The following is a 17,290-nucleotide window of genomic DNA, read 5'->3' on the forward strand; positions in this document are numbered from 1 at the left end:
TGTCCAATCACCAAAGAGGAGGCTCGGCTCTATCTGCCAATCCCCTAGCAGGCATCGAGTGACGTAATCTTAAAAATAGTTTGCTCATGTCAGTGAACTTACAGCCAGAGTCGCTGTCAGGGTCCTCTACTGCACATGTCTGGGGACTTAGCGCAATCTTAGCCGGTATCAAAGGCTCTATGCGCATGCCCAAAGACTTAGACAGAGCTACGGTCGAAATCGTTATAAAAGACTGAGTGCCCTATTAATCACTGATGAGGATATACGAACAGCTATTACAGCGTACCCATCAATAACATACTGAAGGGGAAAAAACATCAAAGATTTGCTCATACATAGTCATTATACTGAGAGAAGAATGACCCATCCTACATGGCTACCACCTCATGTAACAGGTTCCTACCCATGTGGGACCTGTTCCTTTTGCAAATAGGAGAAGAGAATTCTTGGACTCAGATAATAACCGAATGTACCAAATTAGACACTACATTAACTGTAAGACACCTGGCGTCATTTACATGTTACAATGCCGATGCCCGAAGTTATATGTAGGGAAAACAGTGCAGGAGTTGAGGAAGAGGATGTCCTCATATTTGAGCACTGTCAGAACCAATAAGGACACATCCTTGTCCAAACATATGAGATCTTTACACAAGGGCGATCTCGAACAATTACATTTCTGAGGCATCGACTGTCTGCGGACGGGCATTAGACGGGAAGATCTGGATCACAGACTCCTACAACTAGAAGCCAAATGGATCTATAAGTTGGGAACTTTGAGCCCAAAAGGTTTAAATGAGGGTTTTAATTTTGCGGCATTCCTGTGACTAAACACCTCCTTTGACCATACAATCCATTACCTAGTATACATGACCTGACATCCATAGGATTTATTCAGTATATAAATAAACAAAATTTTCTGTTAGGACTTGACCAAAAACATAAAAACATAGGCACACTTTAATCTTCTGTTATATATATTTTTTGTTAACAGATACATGGAGGTGACGTATTCTATAAAACTTAATAGGCTTGTTCCTTTGAGAATAAGTACATAAGTTGGTGCTTGTCGCATAGAGCGAATGATAATCTAGATGGGGTAATGATGATCTAGATATGATGAACCCTTATCTGATTTATCTATGGCCACATTTTATATGAACTCCGGTTATAGACTTACTTACCTCTGAGTCCTTTGACAAAAGAGTCGGCCGGTAAAGGAGAACGATCATTCCTGAATCTTTAGACATACGCTGCTAATAGGGATCGCTAAAGTCCCTTACTCAACGCAAGAAACCTACTATGTAAAATATCAGCGAAGTCCGGAGACATGCGCACTCAGTCTTTTATAACGATCTCGACCGTAGCTCTGTCTAAGTCTTTGGGCATGCGCATAGAGCCTTTGATACCGGCTAAGATTGAGCTAAGTCCCCAGACATGCGCAGTAGAGGACCCTGACAGCGACTCTGGCTGTAAATTCACTGACATGCGCAAACTATTTTTAAGATTACGTCACTCGATGCCTCCTAGGGGATTGGCAGATAGAGCCGAGCCTCCTCTTTGGTGATTGGACAGTGGGTGCTGCCCCCGTCACCGAGTCGGATCAAAGAGTTTATAAAGGATAGACTTCCACACGATGTGCCACATTATAGCCCCGGTACCCCTGAGGACGCCGCTCCACGTGCCGAAACATGTCGGGGGGGGGGCTACATGCGGTGCGAGTACTGAAGGTGAAGAGGTTGTGTGATATGGGGTCCCTTAGGCTCTAAAGCCGGAGTTTAACCATGTGGTCACCTCAATCGTGATATGTGAGAACCACAATCGATCACCACGATTAGAAAACTCAAAATACACACTGTTGGGGGACATAATCCTAGACTGATCTGTCCCCGACTATCCCGCTTTCAAAACTATCTGAAGCTGCGATTTTTGAACTGTTTGAGAAATTTTAAACATTTTTTGCTTTTGGTTGTTCCCTTTTTTAACTACATAAATAAAAGTTAAGTTTTAGTGACTAATGGGTATAGATGTCCTTATTGGACGATTTTTTTTGTGCTGTGATTTGACTTTTCGAGTACCCAGTCACCCAGTGGTCAATACACATAAACCCTATTTACCCTGCCATTAACCACTTAAGGACACAGCCTTTTTTCGTTTATTTTTTGCTTCCACCTTAAAAAAATCTATAACTTTTCCATTTTTCCGTGTACAGAGCTGTGTGAGGGATTATTTTCTGCATAACAAATTATACTTCTCAGTGACATTATTTATTTTTACATGTCATGTACTGGGAAGCTGAAAAAAAATTCCAAATGTGGTAAAATTGTCGAAAAAACGCATTTGTGTCACTTCCTGGTGGGTTGATTTTTCTAGACTTTCATTGTGCGCTCCAAATGATACATATGCTTTATTCTTTGGTTCGGTACGATTATGGTGATACCAAATTCATATTTTCAAAAATTAAAACAATGTGTACGGTAAAAAATTAGTTTTGCCATCTTTTGACACTAATCACTTTTTTATACTCCGCAGCACGGAGTTAAATAAGACTCCAATTTTGCGAGATGAGGCGACATTTTCTACCATTTTGAGGACTGTGCAAACTTTTGCACTTTATTAAATTTCTTTATGTGATGTAAAATTATGTAAAAGTGGCGTTTCCGACATTGGGTGCTATTTTCAGTTATGGCGTTCACCAGCCGTAAAAACCGTTTTTATATTTTGTTACATCGGGCATTTTGAGAAGTGGTGATACCTAACATGTTTGTGATTTTTACTGTTTATTTAGTTTTATATTAGTTTCTAGGACAAGGGGGGGATTATAATTTTTAGTTTTTGGGTTTTTTTTTACTATTTTTTAGCCCCAAGATCAGTGATGGCGAACCTTTTAGAGACCAAGTGCCCAAACTACAACCCAAATCGACCTATTTATCACAAAGTGCCAATATGGTAACTTATGACCTAACTTATTGTTCCATGCTCTGTTGTAACTTTTAATCGTATCAGTGTTTTGAGGACACCAATACAGTAGATAGAAGGAGGACTAATTCAAGGTCCCCAAAACAGGAAGACTTTTTTTTTCCTGGAGAAGCTGCTACAATGATAATTCTGATCCGTCAACACCTTAATAAAAGAATTGAGCATGACAAGTCCTGGGCTGCCAGGGAATACAAGTAGATACCTTCAGTCTTCTTTGGCGGTGGCCTGGGTACCCAGAAAGAGGGCTCTGAGTGCCACCTCCGGCACACGTGCCATAGGTTTGCCACCACTGCCCTAGATGGTCTAATTGTTTCTACCATATACTGCAATAATACATAGGATTCACTACAATGCACCACTGGCATATTGTAACGAATCTGCAAAGTCATACAGCCTCGGGTCTTACAAAGACAACGAATGTCATGTCATGGCAAAGATCGCAACTCCCCGATAAAATCATAGGGGGCAACAATCCCAACAAAGATGTCTTTTTAATGCCCCGTGAACCCTCTTAATACAGTGTTAGCATCTCTACTCTGTACATGTTATTATACTATGCTTTGGGGTTGAGGCAATGGGCATGGTTTAGGGAAAAGCGCTTTTTATGTGATATCTCAGCTGTTTACCTATAAATAAAAAACCTCAATATCATGTGAAAAAGAGCAACGTCATATTTGCCTGAGATGAGTCAAGTTTTGATGTGGGGGGGGGGGGGGTACTCTAATCGGGCCTTGTATAAGAAAAACAATACTAACATGAAATGGGGCCAATCCTATATGTATGGGAAGCTTCATACATATGTTACAATGTGCCCCGGAGGCAGTTATATAATTGGATCAGATATTTGTGACTAGGGTAATTTGCTGCTGTATCGCAGAGCACAAGATTGTGTCTTTGTAAGTTACTTTGACCCTCTAAATTGAACTTTCAGTGGTAAACATGTAATAAAGAAAATACTCGTCAGATGCTGTGACGTCATATTTTACAAATTACGAAATTTTGATATAAATCTGCCTCACTTCACTAAAATAAATGGCCTTTGCTCATTGCTGCAGATTCGTTACAACAGATTCATCACTCTTACACAAAACAAATTCAATCTGTATACAAAAAAAATATATATATTTTTTTTTAATGAATGAAAGATCCATAAAAGATTTACTACCTCTACTATAAGGGTGCGGACTGCTGTATACAGAATACAGACCCATACTGGCTCTGACGAATGTGCCCGCAGCCCGCGCTATTGTGTGGAAAGTGCCACAGCGGAAGTGAAGCCTCTGCCTCTTCCTGTGAGAGGGACAATAGACCGGAGCGGCAGAGCAGAGGGAGCGAGGTGAGTGCGGAGCGGATGCGGCTGGGGGAGCCGGGGGCAGCGGGCACAGGGGGGGATACCCGGGCATAGGACGGGCTGATAACAGCAAGTCCCGGGATGTATAATGCGGGAATGTACGGAGAGCAGGGGGCGTGAGGCCTAGCGGCTTGGAAAGTATCCATATCCAGGCACCACACAAAGGGCACAGCACCACCACTCGTGTTATATGTGCTCCCTCACTGTGTATACTGTACGGCGGCAGTGTATACTTTGCTGTGCAGCTCCACTCATCATGTATACACGGGTCTCCATAGAAGGGAATGGTTACTGATATTAAAATATGAATCTTTATATAGCACTATCATATTCCATATCGCTGTACAGATCATGGGGCACACATGCAGACAACATAACACATAACATTGTCACATGGAGTTCACAAGAGCTTACAATCTACACAGCACATGCAGACATAAGACATGATGTGGTCACATGGAGTGAGGGTCCTGTTCACAAGAGCTTACAATCTACACAGCACATGCAGACATAAGACATGATGTGGTCACATGGAGTGAGGGTCCTGTTCACAAGAGCTTACAATCTACACAGCACATGCAGACATAAGACATGATGTGGTCACATGGAGTGAGGGTCCTGTTCACAAGAGCTTACAATCTACACAGCACATGCAGACATAAGACATGATGTGGTCACATGGAGTGAGGGTCCTGTTCACAAGAGCTTACAATCTACACAGCACATGCAGACATAAGACATGATGTGGTCACATGGAGTGAGGGTCCTGTTCACAAGAGCTTACAATCTACACAGCACATGAAGGTCGAGGACCAATTTCCTTCATTTCCCAAACCTTAGACAGTAAGGGGTCTGGGAGCTTTACTATCAGGATATGTGTGAAATCTTTGTTTCTTTCATTTTCAGGTTCAATGTTGGAGCTGGAGAAGTAAACGGCAAAAATGTCAAGTAAGTAATTTTGTAACCATTCTTTTGGTTGGATTCTCCTAGGATCGAGGAGAGAAAAGACTTTACTTCCTACCAATCCCACTTCCCTTTTTAAAGCGACCTGCACACAGCTGGGCATTAAGGTAGGTCCGCTGGTAGGTTTATCTGATGTTTGTAAGGATTGCCCTTTTTAGGGCTAATCCTTAAGACCCCTGGATTTTTTGTAGTCTTTGATTGTTGTAATATGCAAATTTACTAAAGGCTAAGTTTACCCAGATATCTTCAGCGCACAGCTACAAGGATCTGCGCACACTCGTCTGCAAAGCCGGGTTCTGCGCATGCGCAGTTGCTCCAGCTTCAGACTCATGACCGTGGAGTGAGCATCCTGCACATGCGCAGAACTGCAGCTTTGTAGACTAGTGCGTGCAGTTAAAGATGTCTGGGTAGGAGGATCAAAGAGGCTACTGGGGCATGTAGTATTCACACCGTGTAGCCTCAGCTTCGGCTACTCCACGGCCCAGTAGCCTCTTTGGTATGTTTGCATATTTTGCCAATTAGAGATTGCAAAAGATACAGGGGACTAAAGGATAGGCCCTAAAAAGGGCTAGCCTTGCATACATTAGATGCACCTACCACTGGATGTACTTTAATAAGTAGATCCGTGGTGATAGGTTTCCTTTAAAGGAGTATTTCAGGAATCTGGGAAAACTTTAGGGCGCCACGTGGGGGGGGGGGGGGGGGAAGGCATTCCTATGTTGCTCTGGTTCTCATGTCGCTTTACTTTAGATGTTTGGGCTTGCATCTGGTCAGGGGTCACAGGACCCTCTTTGGCAAATGAGTCGCCTCCTCGGACCACGGGAGTTCGCTTCCTTTATTTTGTCCATATCCAAGGAGGCCATTCATTGACTAAAGCAGGTTCCATGACCCCACAGAACATCTAACTGGGCATAGAACCTAAAACCACAAGTGATGGATGCTGGAGGAGGGTAAGTATTTTTTTCTTCCAGTACTCTAGTGGTTGTTCTTATTCCTTAAGAAGATAAATGAGACTGAGGTGCATACGAGCCATGTGGTGGATGTATTTGGCATCCCTGGCTTTTGAAGCAAACGTGGTGCCCACAGGAGGACCGTGGCCATTTTCAGCAGGAGGGAAACTGGGTGTAGTCCTAATCTGCAAATAGGAGATCAACGTTTTAAACCTGGAGTACCCCTTGCTTTAACAAAAAAAATTCTGCACCACATAGGTTTACATAATCAAATAGTTATGTAGTTTAGTGGTTTTCCATTTTAGGTTTGCAACCTGCCCCGAAATTACTAGATAATGGATTGCAGGGGGAAAGGATTGTCCCCTCTCATGGGGCATCATATTTTTCCTTTGGTGATAAACGGAGGCCACAGCACGGCTGTAGAGTAGGCATATGTGCATCATGTGTTGATTTTTTTATTTATTTTTTAGCGTGAACTCTTTCCCTGTTTTACTTATCGTGTGCTCTTTTCCACAGAGCGGCCGTCGTATGCCCCGCCGCCGGCCCCGGCACCCACAACAGTAAGTAGAGCATTTTATTGTTTCTAGTACTGCACTTATTACATCAGAGCGACTGCAGGTTATACAGTCAGCATCCTCTTCTATAGTAGACGCAATGTACAAAACAACTTTCTGGCCTGTGAAACACATGTAGAAGCAAATTCCTATATTAAAGTGAACTCCAAAACCCAGAAAATGGATGTGCGCTAATTTTAATCACATTTTATGTGAATTAAAATTAGTTGGTATTTTTTTTTTCTTTAATGGGCAACTGCTGTTCCCTTTAGTGCCAAATCCCCATGCCTGCTTTTTTATTTCTTCATATAAGAACATGTTTGTTTGTCAGATGTGTGCAGTCATTGTGTTTGTGGCTTTGTGTGCTTGCTGTGATGAACTGCTGTCCCTTCCGTACATTTATTTTATTATTTTTGTTTTTTAATCAGTGTCTGTCCTGTCATGATACTGGTCACTGTCAATACATTGTGCTTGCCATGTCCAGATCTCATGAGCACTGTGCAGGCAGAGGAAGCAGATGTTTTGGCCCTGGACATGGCATAAATGCCACATCCCTGTTTTATTTGGGTTTAATCGATCCTCCGATATTAGCCATGATGGTGTCTAGCATCTACCAATGAACAAGCATTTAACCAAATTTATATAGGACAACACAATGAATGTCACAAGGATCTATAGACATAAGGACATAAGGAATGTCCACAGCATTATTGGAAAAAATATTTCAAGTGCATTGAGCAAATTTGTGTCAGATGCTCTACTGCTTTTTCCAGAAGCTTTTCATGTGTTTGAAAGAATAATAGATGCGTTTCATGGCTTCTTATACACGCCATATGCAAATCATTTTCTATATTTTTTATTTTTCTTCTGTTTGAACTCATTTCTCATTCGTGTTTTTGTCTCATTTGTTTCCATCAGCAAATGCCCAGCACACCAGGGTTTGTGGGATACAATCCATACAGTCATCTTGCCTACAACAACTACAGGCTGGGAGGGAACCCAGGCAGCAACAGCAGGGTAAGAGGGTAGGAGAATGTAATAATGTGTAACCTGAGGCCTTGCAGCACAGTCAGACATTGGGTTTGCCTACGTGGAGGAGTCTGGCCTCTATCCCAGGGTTAACGCGGAGCCTGATATACACTGACTGTGGCCTGGGAGAAGAGGCAATGTTGTCTTATGTGTAATGGGATTCCCTTAAGAACTGTGGCTGCTGTCACTGGTTGTGTCAATATTCCGCTTATAGATTGACCCTCTTTGCAGTCATGTTATGAAAAATATGAGACTGATTTAGATGTAAAGAAGTTGTGATACAGAAAGTATATTGTAAAATGTTTCATCATACAAACAAAATGTATCTTTTTGGCAGCCAAGACTTTTGACTATTAAAGAACATCCATTATAAGTTTTACTGATGATAGACGTGTCCTACTTAGAACTTCCTGACAAACTATGCTACTCAGGACTTCTTTTATTATAACTCTTAACACTGTCGTTTCGGCAATATAGAGTTTTTAAAAATTATGCTACAGCACCAGACTGCCCCAGACTGATCAGCATAATGTTTATAACTCTATTGCCAAAATCGTAGAGCCATAATAAACTATGTCCCAATGAGAATAGTTCAGCAGGAACTGATTGGTAGGACCATCAATAAAACTGATTGTAGATGTCCCTTGAAGGGGATGTTCAGTTTACGCAAATAAAACTTATAACTTTTGAGCATGCAAACAAGAATCTTTCCAATATACTTTCTGTATCAAGTCCTCAGTTTTCTAGATCTCTGCTTGCTGTCATTTTATAGGAAACTTCATTGTTTACTTCCAGTGGATAGAAACATGTCCCTGGTCATGTGATGTCACACAGGTGGATCTTATTCCACCTTATTCCAAAGAAGATGGATTATTACAGTAATGGTCTAGTTACTCTTGTACACCCATTATGCTATAATTTATCTTATTGTTGAAAGGTTAGGCATCTCATGGTGAGTAACATGGTATGAACTTTATAAAGCCCTAGACATAATTTTGTATGATCCTCTCTTTTAGGCATCATCTGGGATCACTATCCCAAAACCTCCAAAGCCTCCAGATAAGCCACTCATGCCCTACATGCGATACAGCAGAAAGGTGAGTGATGGGTCTGGGTTCTGGGAGGCGTAGTTTTTGTCTCCACGTCCATAGTTTCCTCAAAAGATTAAAATTTATTCCCAAATTCTAGAATAAACTGTAGACCTATAATTAATAAAAGAAAAATACTCTCCGCCACCCTTAATGTCTCTGAATAGGTCTGGGACCAAGTGAAGGCTTCCAACCCTGACCTTAAGTTGTGGGAGATTGGCAAGATCATTGGTGGGATGTGGCGTGACCTAACCGATGAGGAGAAGCAAGAGTACTTGAACGAATATGAAGCTGAAAAGGTACGAGGAATTAGTACTTAGAAAACTGAAAATATGCCTCAAAAAAATCTCATTAGAGCCTTAGATGCCATTGAAGGCTTCAGCTGCTGTTTCTTCTGAGAAGTGAGGGTTGACTGCGCTGTTCACTGGGTCCCAGGCTGGATAATGTTAGGTCAGGTGGAATCAGCTTCTTACTAGTTGTAGTCATCGTTGCCCCCAGATATGTCATTAAATAATTGACTCATATGTCCTCTTCTTTCTCCCAACCCCCACCTTTCAAAAAAGAAAAAACCTCAAATAGTGAGGCATTTTCATGGAGGTTTCCTCCTCCTGGGCTTCAGTTTAAGTTATGAAAAATTATGGAAAGGAAGTATTTATGCCATAAGTTTGATTCTACTTGTGGTTGCGTAGGATTTGACAGATCTGAAAATGCCATTTGTCACACGAGTAGGTTCAGGTCTCTGTCAGAGACCCTAATAAGAAGGTAGAACGGTTTATTATTCTCTCCTCACTACATAGTGCTGAAGTCGCATGAAGTAATGAATAGACCTTATGGTCATATGATGGCTGTGTCTGATTGCTAGAGCTGATGGGTCTGATCAGACATCTGCCCCCAGCACCCATGGGTGGCTGCTCCATGTAAAATTAACAGACACATGATATATTAATAAATATACAGCAATACAAATTAATCTTTCCTAATAAAACACACACTGGAAAACACCATAGTTGTTCCATTTGCCAAGACTTTACGTGTTTTTCAAATATTATATGTCAAAACAACATCGAACAATAAGACATATTTTTTTTTTTCATGTTAATTTTGGGTTAAATTGGAAAATTAAAAAAAAACCTACACTACATCACAAAAAAATCATTATTTTCCACTTTTTGTCAATTTTTAAAATTTTTTAAAACTTTTTAAAACTTGTGTGACCCTGTATGTGTCAGGGGGAAAAGAAGATGCAAAAGATGAAGTTATGGCCTTTAACTGTACCTCTGAAAATTCTCTAAAAATAGCCAGTCGATTAAAGCCTTCTCATGCATTGTCGTGAAGAGCGAAAAGGTTGCCAGTCCATATATGTCCACCGTCAAGTAAATAGCAAATTCTTATCCATGATTTCCACTACATCTTGGATCTTTCTCATTTGCAAAAGTGAATAGAATTGTATCCATTCTTTTAGATGCTGCTATCTGGATAATTAATATGTTGTCTCGTGTGCAAAAGCATGTTGTAGGGCAGCTGTATCCAACTTTGTCATGTTAGTAACGTTATCGGAAACGTGTGGCCATGAAAATGTGGCGTACATCAACCCACTCCTGCTGTTCTATAACATGCTGCCTGCAGATTGCACTGCATTATCATGGTTGGTTGTAGTGTCTCTTTGAGGGATCTTCCAATATGAGATACTTATAGCATATATATAGTGCTCCTCGGCTAAACGAGGGACTACTGTCTAAGGCTGGATTCACACAGCTGTTGCCCAACGTGCCGTAGCACTGCGGGCACCAGGCAGCGCGCGGGGAGAGGATACACGGCGCCGTATCCCGTGAAAAGATAGCACATGTCCTATCTTTTCACGGGGTACAGTGCCACACGTGTTGCACCGTACCGCTCCCGTAGGGCGCTTTGCGCCCATCGCCATCTATTCTAGAGAATGCAGCAGACTGCTGTGTTCTCTGCACAGTTTCTAGTGTATGGGAGCTGATCTGCAGTAACCTGCCCATTATGCAGAATGGAGCTGTCTGCTTCTTGTCTATCTATCTGTGTAATGGCTACTGAGAACAGCGGGTCTGTGAGGTCCACTCCAAGTGAGAAGCTGTTATCTGGAAAAGTTTATTTTTGTATTGAGAACTCCTTTAGGGTGATGCCACACGTCCCTCAGTATAGCAAGCATCTTACCTCATGAAGGTGCGACACTTTCCTTCATGGGACATTACATTTTTTAACTAACAATTAAAATGCAATTTTTGCACTGGATTTAAGACTTGCCATAATTTTGGCAGATGTGCTGAGATGTGTTGCGTGTATACAAGATAAATGTAGTGTTCTTACCAGCTTTGCTGCTGATCCATACTGGGTGTTCCTGACTTTCTGCATTTATTTGTATCAGCAATGTTGTCTTTACTATTGTGCAGTAGTCACCTTATAATGCAGTATTACTTGTGAATGGGTAGAACGCCTGTAGATGTGGTTGTTTCTGTACTATATTGCACCCAAACAAGATCCTGCCTCATGGGTTGAGTCTTTGGCTTCATTCTACTCTACACCTGCAGCTCCATTCATCAGCAGACTCTGTTCATATGCTGCAAGAAGGGACTGATGTGATCATTTCTAATATATATCGCAAGTATTCTCTTCAAGCTGCTTCTGTTGCTACATTATGATCATGCATTGCCATTAATATCATTCTTAAATATATGATGTTGTACATATTATAGCAGGTGTATTACTGCTTTGCTACAGAAAATAGGGAAACCATGCCCAACACTTAGTTCTTAAAATATAATTCTTTTATCTAGAACCAGCTAAAATCTATCAGTATGTAGGGGAGCAACCATTTACTGAATGATTTGGTGACTTGTGTTGCCCTTAGTATTGGGCTATCAAATATTTGGTCTCCTAAAAGTGAGCTGCAGTGTCACATTATGGCATCTCTGTAGTATCATTTTATAGCTGCTTTAAATATAGAAAAGAAAATGGCCTGCTAATGTTCTTCAGTTTCAGCAAAACTCTTAAGTAGAGTCCTAGAACAATCCAATTAGTAGACTAGTGAGGTCCTGTGAGGCGGAGGTCACTCTAACAATATGTCTGTAGCGTAGATAATAGCTGTGTGATGTATATATGATTGTAATTGTGGTTACCGGTGTGCTTCTCCTGCAGATCGAGTACAATGAATCTATGAAGACATACCACAACTCGCCTGCTTATCTCGCTTACATCAATGCCAAAAGCAGAGCTGAAGCGGCTCTGGAAGAAGAAAGCCGCCAGCGCCAGTCCCGCCTCGATAAGGGAGAGCCATACATGAGCATCCAGCCAGCAGAAGATCCTGATGGTAAGCCCGGTTCTGTTCTGCTAATTATATTCACACCCAGCAGGTTTGATGTGGTTTTTATGTATTGTAGAAATGATCTCCTTCAGATGTAGAAAATGTTGTCTCCCTGAATTGTCACAAACAAATCTGCCATGTGTGATCATATCCTACCCCTTCAGCCAGTGTTGCTATTGTAATTTCATTAATGAGGCTGTAAGGGTGGTGGACTGTTCATTTTATGCTAAACTTTTAATCTTAAATTTCTTACAAGAAATGTAATTTTCTATGGTCACAGGCAGGGGGCGCAGTGTAGACAGTAAACATGTGATGTAGCTCCCTCTAGTGCAATAAAGGAGTAAAGCATGCATTACTGTTTGTGCTCTGTACAGGATTGTCATGGCATCAAAAAACATGGCACCTATAAAAATCACTTACAATTCACTCCTTTTACCCAATACTTTTTATCCTAACCCCTCCTCCAAATTAGATTTTTGTGTTAAGTTTATTGGCTACAATTGTGTTGCTTGTTGGAGTATTAAATACTAATTTGAATTAAACTGTTTATTCTTATTTTCCAGACTATGACGATGGTTTCTCTATGAAGCATACAGCGGCAGCCCGCTTCCAGAGGAATCACCGTTTGATCAGTGAGATCTTGAGCGAGAGTGTGGTGCCCGATGTGAGATCTGTTGTCACCACAGCCAGAATGCAGGTCCTTAAAAGACAGGTCCAGTCCCTTATGGTTCATCAGGTTAGTACTCGAGTAAATTTGCAGTGCAGGAAGTGAATGCTCTTACCACATTCCTTTTTTGTATGTGGGAGTCTACTTTGCTGTCCTGAATGAAAATGAGCAAGCAAACTATTAAATTAATCTGTTGGTGGGGTACAGTGGACATGCATGTCTGTACACTGTCAAAGTGTAATTAAACATATTGGCTTATGCACAGGTAACACTCATGCTGTCTCTAGATATTGCTTCACACAAACTGTTAGGTTGACCTCACCATTGAAGCTCCCCATAGTTAACTAGTATAGTATTCATGGTGCACAGATATTCTTCTGTTACCCCAAATCTCACTATTTAGTTCTACTATAATACTGAAGTTAATATAAGGAGGGTGAGCTGGTGAAGCCTAAACATTAGGAGTGAAGTTTTAGTAGAACGTTTTAGAAGCTTTGGTGTACAGAAAGCTACATGGGTTATTAAGTTATTTCAGATTCACTTTAATTGGCTGTGATTTATTAAAGTGATATGAGGAATGCTCCGGCATAGGCCTAAGAGATGTAATTTTATTTTTTTTTTTGTATGTGTTCCTGCGTTTATCTATAAAAATCTATCTAATTTTAAAAAAAAAGTGTTTCAGAACAGACTAGTGAAAAATTAGACCATAGAGTCTTATTCTGCGCAACATTTATGATTCTGGATGGTGCATCTGATGTAGTATAAGGGTGTGGATGTGTTGGAGACAAAGTATTTGTTAGAACCTGTGCCAAAGTTTTGGCGCAGTTACATAATTTGTGGCTCATGCTCATCTCTTTTGACCATGCCTTATTTTCAAACAAGTTGTTAAAGTGCATAGAAACTGAGGCCCCTAGGCATATGGTGGCCAGGCACCGCGCCTCACTCCTCTCTCCATTGTGCAGATGTAAAAGTGGTGTGATAGTATGATGATTGCCTGTAATGCCTTGCACTACTAGGCTGTTTCTTGGTGCAGATTATTGACTTGATAAGTCTCCCTGAACTCCAGCACTTTCATATACTGTATTATTTATTTATTTTTGTTTTCAATACTAATTTGCTGATGTAATGTGACCCAGAAAACCCTATAATATAATAATAATGATAATAATAATAGTAATCTTTATAAAGCGGCATCAAATTCTGTAGTACTATACAAACCCTATGAAAGAAAGTATGTACTTGAGAGAGGCCTATTATTTCTTGGTTATAAACAAGTGCAGTAACTGTCTGGTGCCTTATGAATGGGGCTGCGCTGCAGTACTTGACATGGCTGCATGGGCTCATTCACACAAGCGTAACATGGACCGATATGCGACCGAATATTCGTCCCCATTGATGTCTGTGGCATCGGCCAGTCTCTTCTCTATGGAGTTGGGAGGGGTGAGCAGCTGGGCGAACATGCATTGTGTGAATGTACCTTAAATGTTTTCTATAAATGTTATTTAAATACAGTTTTGTTTGCAGTTTTGGCATTTTATTGTGCGAAGGTGACAAAGAGGTGTTAAAAGCAGAAATCTGTTTGAAACCTTGGTCTGTGTGAGTTGTGGCTTCCTTTCAGTGTTAAAGTTTTAAGCGAGAATGAACACGCTGAGATTGGGTATAAACTAACCTCACCCCAATCCTCAGGTGTGGTAAGAGGGTGTGTGTCCTAATGCCTCATTTACTACTAATGGCTCCATCGCTCTATTGACATTGATGTAAGGACATTCCTTCTCTCGCCTACAATTCCACACCATAAACATTTCTTAAAACATCTTCATGTTGTCTGTCAAACATTGTGGCCTCTGACATCTGTGGCCCAGCATTGGAAATGGATGTGTTTTTGGAAGTTCAGCTTTGCAATAATGTGTGAATGTTTCTGTAACTCTGTTTCTGTAACAAATAGACAGTAGTGGTGCACGTTCTTTATTTACACATCTCTTTTTTCATCAGCGTAAATTGGAGGCAGAGCTGTTACAGATTGAAGACCGTCACCAGGAAAAGAAACGAAAGTTCTTGGAAAGTACCGAAGCCTTCAACAATGAGCTTAAGAGGGTAATTTTGTGGTGTTTTGTGCCAGCACTGAAATTCTGTAGCCATTTGTATACATATATCCATTGACAGATTTTACGTAAAAAAAAATCAATGTATTATTGCATAGCATTGTAATATGATTTCATTTTACATCGAATGTATCCATGGAGCGATCTCATGTTGCATGGTTGTTGTCTTGACACTTGTTTGTTCTTCACAGCTGTGCAGCCTGAAAGTGGAGGTTGACATGGATAAAATTGCAGCTGAAATAGCTCAAGCAGAAGAACAGGCTCGCAAACGTCAGGAAGAACGGGAGAAAGAGGCAGCAGAACAAGCTGAGCGCAGTCAAAATGCTGCTGCGGCCGCTGCTGCTGCTGCGGCAGCTGCAGCAGAGGAGGAGCAGGAAGCTACAAAGTCTGAAGAGAAGAATGGAGAGGAGGAGGTAGCAATGGAGACGGGTATGTGCACTTATCCAGGCCAGTTAACTTTTTGCAGGCCAGTGCCATTACTTTTTCCAGATTCAGAGTAATGATTTTGTAATGCGTTCATTTTTTTTTTGTTTTGTTTTACTGCTGTTAGATCCCACCTTGCTCTGCTTTTGCAGTTGAGCATTTACAGTGAACAGAGATGGAGAAGGTTTTTTTTTTTTTTTTTTTTTTTTTTTTGTCTTGTGAGGCGCTGGGGAAGTGCAGTCCGGGTCGTATTTAAGTTAATAGTAGCAGAGCTGCAGTTTTGTGGCAGCACTGCTATACGGGAGATTGATCCTTCTTCTTCCAGCTCTGTTCACAGTTTACATACTGAGATGTGGAGGCTGCTGGCATAGAAGACTCATGCTGATCACTTACAGAGACCTACCCCGAGGATGGGTTATTGGTTTAAAATGAGGTGTTTACTGGAGATATCTAATCAGCAGTGCCAAATGGTACAGATCCATTTAACTATTTAATTATTAGCTAATGTTCTCAATAGCGGATTGTGGAAGGAAATTGCTTCCAGGGAATACATTCCCACATCTTGTACATTTTTCATATTCAGCATGAATTTGTTTACTGACCACTTTGCTCGCGCTACCATTTCTTAACCTAACAGATTTATTTTTCTTGCCATCTGTCAAAATATCAGCCAAGTATGTAAGTATTGGGTTCTATTGAGCCTTGTGCAACTTTGTCTTCCAGAGGACACCCCTTCTTTACCACCAGCCGAGGAGACAAGTGAGAGCCAGCAGAATGGGGAGGAGGGGACTTCCACCCCTGAGGACAAGGAGAGTGGGCAAGAGGCTGTGGATAGCACGCTAGATGAGGGAACAAGTGACAGCAACACTGGATCTGAGAGCAACAGTGGTACAGTGGAGGAAGCCACAACAGATCAAGCAACCGAGGAAGCGGACAGGAAGGATTGATCTGTGTGTCCTGACGGTTGCTAGTTATATTTTATTGTCGCCCAATGTTGGTCTCTAAAGACCTCTCCGATCATTCCTCATATGAAATCCACTTTGTTGCTGCTTCTTGACAACTATTTGTGGAGCACATGTTAGCTCTGCTATATCTGGTATGGCTTCATCCTTTTCCTCAGGAGGTGGCTGACATCTGCCTCACTAAATTGGTGTCAAGTAGCATGTTCTTTTTACTGTAACCTGACAGTGGGCTTAGATTGTGTCCTTACAAAGGGTTTAGAATATCTTCAGTACTGACAGTCATTCAGCCATGTTCAAGTTCTGTGTTCTTTTAATTCTTCGCCCTAAATTCAATTTTAACAAACCCTACACCACAACTTTGCAGCATATATGCCCTAAACACAATACTGTTGTGTATCAATTGATATTTTTTATTTTTTTTATCAAATGCAACTGAAATAAAGAAGAATTAAATACTCTGTATACACACTTTTCTTCCTTTCAAGTGACACTAAAAAATATTAGCACACATCTACAGTAGGTGACACGACTGCCTGCTTTGCTAAGGGTGACATCCACTCCATGAATCTGCAATTGGGATGCTGCAAATTCAAAACCTGTACTGTGATTTAGGCCAACGGCACACGTGGCGTCTTGAACCCGTTTTTAATCTGTCTGTAAAAAAAAAATGGATGCGTTTAAAAACGTATCTGGTTTTGACAGGTTTTACCAATTATCTTAATTAAAACTGCGCAAAAATGCTTTGGATCTTCATATATGATGCAATGAGTCCCTGCAAAATAGCAACACTGAAGGGACTTTTTGTATCATAGAGTAATATGAAGCAAGGATTCTCCTCCTCAGCTTTGTATTCTGTCCTTATTCTTTGGATTCCATTATCAAAAATATGGAAAT

The 17,290-nt window shown here is 41.0% G+C and overlaps 1 protein-coding gene across 2 annotated transcripts; it reads left to right on the forward strand.

Moving 5' to 3' along the window:
- The first annotated feature begins 4,215 nt into the window (after nt 1-4,215).
- SMARCE1 (SWI/SNF related BAF chromatin remodeling complex subunit E1) lies at nt 4,216-16,858 on the forward strand. 2 transcript variants are annotated; one of them, XM_072111420.1, is made up of 11 exons: nt 4,216-4,315; nt 5,237-5,278; nt 6,760-6,803; nt 7,716-7,814; nt 8,843-8,923; nt 9,082-9,213; nt 12,077-12,248; nt 12,806-12,978; nt 14,902-15,003; nt 15,203-15,440; nt 16,158-16,858. In XM_072111420.1, exons 2-11 carry the CDS (start codon nt 5,272-5,274, stop codon nt 16,379-16,381), a joined length of 1,272 nt encoding a protein of 423 aa, XP_071967521.1. In that variant the 5' UTR covers nt 4,216-4,315; nt 5,237-5,271; the 3' UTR covers nt 16,382-16,858. The 2 variants fall into 2 exon arrangements, with proteins under 2 accessions (XP_071967521.1, XP_071967522.1); XM_072111421.1 differs by lacking the exon at nt 7,716-7,814.
- Nucleotides 16,859-17,290: the final 432 nt, after the last annotated feature.

The sequence above is a fragment of the Engystomops pustulosus genome, chromosome 6 (assembly GCF_040894005.1).
Source record: "Engystomops pustulosus chromosome 6, aEngPut4.maternal, whole genome shotgun sequence".
NCBI classification, from domain to species: domain Eukaryota; kingdom Metazoa; phylum Chordata; class Amphibia; order Anura; family Leptodactylidae; genus Engystomops; species Engystomops pustulosus.